The 7,500-nt window shown below is 43.8% G+C and overlaps 1 protein-coding gene across 2 annotated transcripts in view; it reads right to left on the bottom strand.

Annotated features, from left to right (window-relative positions):
- The window catches only part of LOC121299926 (suppressor of tumorigenicity 7 protein homolog), a 22,982-nt gene that overhangs the window by 14,226 nt on the left and 1,256 nt on the right, over nucleotides 1-7,500 (bottom strand). Inside the window, exons 2-10 of one of the 2 annotated variants that reach the window (XM_041228165.1) lie at nucleotides 7,107-7,189; nucleotides 6,427-6,592; nucleotides 5,944-5,998; nucleotides 5,505-5,620; nucleotides 3,752-3,830; nucleotides 3,318-3,472; nucleotides 2,542-2,639; nucleotides 2,170-2,284; nucleotides 782-854 (exon numbers count right to left, since the gene is read on the bottom strand). In XM_041228165.1, the coding sequence (XP_041084099.1) occupies nucleotides 782-854; nucleotides 2,170-2,284; nucleotides 2,542-2,639; nucleotides 3,318-3,472; nucleotides 3,752-3,830; nucleotides 5,505-5,620; nucleotides 5,944-5,998; nucleotides 6,427-6,592; nucleotides 7,107-7,189 (940 nt within the window). Of the gene's footprint in view, nucleotides 1-781; nucleotides 855-2,169; nucleotides 2,285-2,541; nucleotides 2,640-3,317; nucleotides 3,473-3,751; nucleotides 3,831-5,504; nucleotides 5,621-5,754; nucleotides 5,858-5,943; nucleotides 5,999-6,426; nucleotides 6,593-7,106; nucleotides 7,190-7,500 lie in introns of those variants that run through there. The other variant, XM_041228166.1, reaches the window with a different exon arrangement.

Raw genomic sequence — 7,500 nt, 5'->3', positions numbered from 1 at the left:
AGGGACCAGCGCAGCGTCGTTCTAAATACCGGAGGAACACTCTGGACCACCGCAGCCTTTTATATCATCAATACAAAGCAACACCTTTCTACTGGACAGGACAGCTGGGCTGAAAGCATATCTAGCATTCTTTCAGCTTTCGAAATGAAAGCATATGGCATTACCAAAATCACTGCAGTAAATATCACCTAGCACAGATCACGGAGCTCACATTTTCCTTTGTGCTTTGGGCGTTCTTTCTTTTTCAGAGGAAAGAGATCTTTTAAAATAATAATAACGCTACATTCGGGAAGAGAGTCGTCGTTTTAAAAAAACACAAAAGTCCTAACTTATTTTTCCTCCAAAAGGACTCTGAAGCAACTCGCATGCTAGCTACGTTCCTTCAAAAGAGTGCAGGGGCTATTCACATCAAACGCCATGAAAATCAAACGCCATGAAAAATCAAATACAGGTCGGACACAATCTGCTAGGTTTCACAGCCCTGCAATAACGCTGGATTACCTACTGCTACCTCAACTAATCCAGGATTGTGCTAGTCAGGGTCTGCGAAACCAGGCAAACCTGGGCATCTCTCATACAGGAAAATGCGAGCTCCACTAGGTACTCGTAACACACAGCAGATTGAGATGTGCTGCAGTTATTTCGTTAGCTACATGTCCTTTAAGCCACGCATGTTCTTTCTTGGTAGTTATCCAGTTCTCTTTCATGTAGGATCCGAGTGTCAAACTTCAAGCTAGACTTGCAAGCAACGTGCAACACAGCAAGCGCTTCCAAACCTTACTTGTCCGAAACAGCCCTGGCTTTGAGGAGCGCTGCTGTGTAGCATATCGTCGCCGACTTTGGCAAACTGATATCTGAAAAGAAAAGAAAGAAGGCAAGCTGCAGGTTTATAAGGATCAATACCAGAAGTCTGGCATCAGGTGTGGAATGTGTTTTCAGCAAAGAGCTCATTCAGATCATTCTGATGCAGAGTGAATTGTCAACAGGGAGTGACCGCCTGCTCTAACATTCTAATCAGTGTAATACAGCCCGACTTCTGGGACCCCGTGCACACTGGGCTACCAAGGAATTACAGTTAATACATTGTTAACGGGGCACCTGGCCAGCAGGGGCTGCTGTAACACAGAGAGGAGAAACAGCGTCTCGACATTCCCTCTGGAATCCCCAGCAAACCGCGCAGCCGTGGCTTTACCATGCAAGCAGAAACTACAGGTGCACACCCCAGCTGTCAGTTCTCAAAATCTCACTTCAGAAATCATTACATAAATAAGATCCAGCAGCAATATAATGAGCACACCGTACAGTGTGAAATATGGATCAATTTAATTATAATATTGTATAGAAAAGAAAGAAAAAAGACTTGTAAGCTTTATCTCTTATTTTTATCTGTTTTCCATTCGGGATCCACTAATTTGGCAGCCAAGTGCTTGTTCTTGCAATACTTTTGCAGAAATGCCCATAAGTCTTATAATACGGTCCTCAGCCAAGTGCATGAAATAGATTTAAACGCTGGCCTTTGACCTCTGAAGAACTGACTGGGGAAGAAAAAACATGCTGGTCTTATTTCTGGGAAAATTTGGCACAAATTGGGAGATGAATCTGCACGGTTTAAAATACACTTTATCTAGAGAGCAGGACCTGGTTACATAGAAGAAGCTAGACTGGTCATGAAATGATTGTATATAAAATTTTTTTTAAAAAAATCAATAAATCTTATGTGTTGTGCACTTGCATTCACCAATAGCTCTGAAAAACAGATTTTTCTTTTGTATTTTAAAACAGGATATCTAGACTTGGTTAAAGGAATCGCTGTTTGCTAGCCTGGCTTTCAGTTAGTGTTGCGCTTGCTTGGTGGTCCACACGTGCATCGCGTTGAGTTTACACCAGGTACTGCTTTAACTGGAGCCGCAGCACTGTCGTCGAGGGAGACCGTACAATTCTAAGCAAAACTTCAAGAAAAGAACCAGTCCTTAATTTGATATGAACATCAAAGCAGCAACAGGCATTTTAAATCATATTTAAAATGATCATCAGCATGTTTATGGGGCACAACAGAGCATCGCGTATAAAACTGTATAAGAGGCTGGATGCCTACAGCTCCTCAGATCTCCCAGCCTCTACTGTGTGATTGTGACTTGCCCTGTATGAGACACAGGGTACACTTCTTACCATCATATTTGGCCAGGACAGCTTGCACATCGGCATACGCTTGCAACTCCAGCAGAGCTTCTAGTAAATTCTCATGTATGTTTAACATGCCAAGCAGAGGGAACTCTTTCATTAACTGCAAAGACAAAAAAGCACATTCAGCGTTAGGGGGAGCATCTGATTGGTTACCGACAAGGAAAGAAGGTGTCGGATCAAGGAAGTGCAAGAACTGCAGACAGAAAGCAAGGCTTGCAAACAGAGCACTTTCTTTAAATCTGGTATGGTACCAGCTACAATGAAAATGTTCTGTAAAATGTGCACGCAGCAGGTTTATTTAAAAAGCAGGCAGATTTTCACAATGATAAGCATGCAAAGCTTTTCTGCGTTACTCACATCTCTCATGATTTTTACTGCTTCACGAATTCTTCCCAGCTTGCGCGCACACATCGCCAATCTTCGTTTAATGTACACCAGTACATTTGTGTCTCTTCCTGTAAAAACATATTAAAAAGAGATTTTCTTTCTCTATGCGATGGCGTTTGCAGTTATATTAAGCAGTTCTGGGTTTCACATTTCTCCAATAATTTTTTTTTTTTTTTTTTTTTTTTTTTGCCTTTAGCAGGCTTTGAGCTTGTCTGGGGAATCCGCAGTGCCAGAAGAGAACAACCGTCTTCATTCCATTCAAATCAATTAATCATTCATTCACACAACAGCGCCAAAGCATCGCAGAAGCCAACGGCAGACCCTGTGCCTGCCACACACTGTCTGGCCACTAGCGGGCTGTTCAACAACGTAACCATTTAAACAGAACTGAAAACAATGCAAAACAACCATGCTGTGCAGCTTACGAATCGCCCTGCGTCAACTGACTTTAAAAGGATTGAGGAAGGCTGTGCCAGACAAGCTCAACAGAACATGGTAACACAGTTGTGAAGCAACAGAGCCCATATCCACTCAGAAAGACTGGGATCACCATAGTAAGGGAAACCCAAAATAAAAAAAAGCATTTCAAAGTCCTTTCATTAAGGCAATGACAGCTTAAGATCTTGCGGTGAAACCCCGCCTCTGACGTGCAGTGCTGACGTCACGGTCGGGGGCAGTGGCAGGTGGTCACCGTAGCGTCTTGGTTTTTGCTGACACAGCCCCTTTATTTGGTGTGCTCCTCTTACTGTACTGTGTGTCCTGCTGTGCCCCGTGGTGCTGAATCAGCTGGCTCCGCCTGTAGCTCGCATCGCCAGCTTTCAAAGCCTGCTTGAGCAGTCGCTCTGCCTCTGTGATGGTCGTGGCCTCTTCCTCAGCCAGCAGGACATAGGCAGCGGCACACCTGCAGGCAAAGCAAGCTCAGGGTTAGGAATCAGAGAGAAGGGGCTTAAAAACGCTTCTCGGGGGATGGCAACAAGTCTCCCACTGCACACCAGTTTGATCCATTCCTGCTTTTACTAGGAGTCGAATAAGACACACCTGAGCTTGTTACCTGTACCCTGTGTTGGAAAAGGAACACGACCCCTGGGTAGGGAGTCTGGCCTTTTACGGCACACGGTTTCTTAACCTTGAGCACGATTTTAAGCAAAAAAGAAAAAAAAATTAGCTATTTGGTACTCACTCCTGGTTTATTTCGATAGCCTGGTACGCTGCCTTGATCCTGGATTGTGTATTCCTCTCTCTCCATGCTTTCTGAATTGCTGTGGGGGGAGAAGATGGGTTTGTCAAAGCACATCCTGGTGTGCAGTCCAAGAATTATCCAGAACCCGTCTCAGTGTAGCGAGAGGTCACCTAAAGCTTAGCAAAGACAAACTGTTTTAACCACTGACTTGACAGCTGAGGAAACAGTGCCACCTAGTGGGATAAAAAATAAACTGCACAAGCTTGCTTTCAACCCTTTCTTCTACTGCAGTCAAGCTCTCAATCTGAGTGTGGTTTGTTCCTCTGCAGAGCTTTCTTGTGTGCCAAAAGGGACAATACATTTAAACACTGTGGATACATAGCTTTACTAACGTTACTGGAATGCAAAGGCAGGAATACATCAAAAGATGTCCAGCAAATGGTGCAGGTGAGTTTTTAAACCCACTTTCAGATTATTTCTTTTCTGTTTTAAAGGTGTTTTTCAGCAACGTCCATCCCCCTTCCACAGCTTTACATTCAACATGCACAACACCGATGCCCGTGATCTACAACAGCAGGTACAGGAGAGAGCAGAGTAACAAATGACAAACGCATGGCTTCATGAAAATGGAATCAATGCTTCGATTCGACTTACCGCATGTGTTATTACTTAATGTGTTCTCTAGCTGCTGGCAAAACTGTACACACGGTACAGACGGACTGACGTACAGGCAGACTCGTCCATGTGCCCCATAATCAGATACTGCCCGGTTTGTTGGTCAACTGGAAAAGCTTTCGTTTCCTCTGTCAGCTCCAGGAGCTTGGGGACTGTTTTAAGAATGCGAGACTGCGGGCAATGTGAAGCACTAGTTAACAGAGCTCATGACAAGCTAATCCTCTGGACTCGGTAATTACTGTACACACTTCAGCAGGCTTGCCACTTCTCTCTGACTGGCTTTTCTTTTTGTTGCTTGAATGATACAGTGGAATGAGAACTAATAAATCACTGATCTTGTGACTAACATCACTCAAAACATTGGACAGTTTTTCTGGTTTCCTCATCTCACTCCCACCCTTCTATTACAGATATTTTTAAGCTGTTCAAACTCGCATTAGTCCCTCAGTTGATGCAGCAGCAAAACACTGAGATCCAATTACAGCTCAGAGACTAAACTGCCAGCCAAAAGCACTCCGAGAAAATTGTTACTGAGATTCGTCCTCAAATAAAATTAGAGGAGGCCGGCGATATTTCAAAACAAAACACAGAAGGGAGAAGAGGTATGTGAAGCAGAGTCTACTGCAACAACGTTGGCTATTGTCAATCTGCACTAAAAACTCGTCCCAATGAACAAACTGACGGCCTCACTAGTGAAGCCATTCTGTACGCATTAACCTCGGCTGTTTGGATATAATACATCTTGACAGTTTCATCTTCAGGAATGCATGAAGCCGAATCAAGATCTGTACTGTGTAAGTGTATACTGATGAACTCCTGGCTGATGCACTAAACCTTCACCGCAGTCAGGACAAAAGCATCTGGGTGGCTAAAGTTCATCTGAAATCAAGTTAGGTCAGTATCCACAGCTGCAGTTGCAAGTTAGAGGTGACAGCACGGCATTGCTAAAAAGACGGACCACTATCTCAGTGGCACGTGGAAACATGGTTTGAATTGTATGCCACTCCGCAGCTGTAACCGTGGCGTAGGATGGGGCCAGCCCACAGGTCCTGCTGTCACAGTGCGTCTGCAAACCCACCTGCATCAGCTGGTCGAAGCTGGTCTGTATCGCAGGTGAAGAAGGTCTGGTGGTCTTGAGCTGATAAATTCATGTCATAGTAAGTTAGAGGCTCCTTTCCAGTTACCCACGTGTACCTTTTGAAACAAGCAAAGCCTTATTCACAGAAACAAGCCCACTATTCATTTACGATTGATCGGCCCACTTTTTAAATTCTGAGTGCCCAGTTATTGTACCCCAGTTTATCACCCCACTGACACAATCCCCATACCAGCTCATGAGCCCCGACGGTCAGAGGGTGTCCTCCGATCCCCAAGCCAATCCTCTCTTTAAACCCAGGAGCTCAACAGCAGGTGAGGTCGAGCGACCTGCCTCTGCAGGACAAGGGCCAGAACTTCAGCTGTCTGCTTTGACCTCAACAGGCCAGCAGGGTGCGCTTTAGATGTGAAAATGAATTTACCTGCTGTATTCAGCTCCTCTGAAAAGATTGAGTGGGTTCCTCCAAACTTTGCATTCTACAAAACACAAACAAGTTATAACTTATTATACAACGCTAACAAACAAACAAAAAAAAAAGCCCAGTAAATGTAATATCTAAATTACCATCGCTTCGTAACTATCACATTTTCCTATCGGAAAAAGGCCTATTGGACTTTAACAGATGTTTTTTTTTTTCTCCAAGCATTTGCAAACCAGTCTTTTCCATGCTGCGCTTCCCGTTGAAGGAGCGAATCCGACATGCCAGGGGTACCCAGGTATTTAGTAAGGTGTCTTAAGTGCACGAGGAAAAATTAGTAATAAAAAAATCGCCACCCTTAGTCTTGCTGTAAATCATTTGCTGTTTCCATAATCTGTGTCGGTACTGCATATCACTGAACAGATCAAGAACTACAACTGGTTGCTGCTTGCACCTCTAGCCTTGGCTGAGAACAGAAAGGCGTACCTGAGACACTGGGGTGGCCAGGTTCTGGCTCTCCGTTAATGGAAGTGAACAAATTGGACGAGGCACTGCTGCTCTCCACACCTCCGAGCAGCGGCCGCAGGTGACTCACAGACACCTGCTCGATGAAGGAGGTGCCATACTTCCGAAAGTACCACCACTCAAATACCTGCAACACAGGTCAACGAGGGAGAGATGCACTTGAGACCCGAGCATTAGCCATCTGCTGACGTGCGAGATGAAGAGAAAGGGACAAATCACAGGGTCCAGCTCATCTGTATTGGTGCACGCAGGTAATCTTTTTAGCATTTTTTCTGAACATGACATTTGTGTTACTAAAACGTATTAGCCTTATTCTGTTACAATCAATCGGAGTGCAATGCTAGATTATTATAATGTCTCTCAATCTGCCAGTGACTAGTCTGGATCTTGCTTTAAGTGCTGCACTGTACAGCCGTCCTCGTTCTATTCAGATCAAGCAACATTGTGACCTTGGAACTGTGCCAGTCCCTCATTCTCTCTATCTATACACATGAAGAGTAGGTGGGGCTGGCAGAGTTGTAGTACTGGTTTTGGTCTAGTTTAAAAAAAAGGGCTTGCTTAAGGAGTTGTGTTTTGAAAATATCCTCACAAATGTCTTAAACGGACAACAACAACAAAAACACACTTAGCCTGTAACTCACCAAAATGAGACCGGAGATTAGAGACGAGGTTCCAGTCAAAGCCACATAAAACTTCGGGGTGAGTGTGTTCAGAAACACGGTTACTGAAAGAAATAGGTTTGCAAGTCATATTTACATTGAGGGTTATATTATATATATATATATATATATATATATATATATATATATATATATATATATATACACACACACACACACACACACTTTTTAAATGATCTAATCACACTTTTTAAATGTTCTAATTAAACTGTGCAACTATTTAATTAATGTCAATATTTTTTAATCCACCAAAACTTAACGTTCTTAAGGAGAAGCGTTGCGATACGGCCCCCAGTCAGGTATGATACTGACCCTGCACTTCTGTCTAATAACCACTAGGAGGCACAACATGCTG

Source organism: Polyodon spathula, chromosome 25, assembly GCF_017654505.1.
Source record: "Polyodon spathula isolate WHYD16114869_AA chromosome 25, ASM1765450v1, whole genome shotgun sequence".
In the NCBI taxonomy this organism is placed as follows: Eukaryota; Metazoa; Chordata; class Actinopteri; order Acipenseriformes; family Polyodontidae; genus Polyodon; species Polyodon spathula.
The sequence above is the reverse complement of the archived record's forward strand: the minus strand, read 5'-3'. Positions and strand labels throughout refer to the sequence as shown.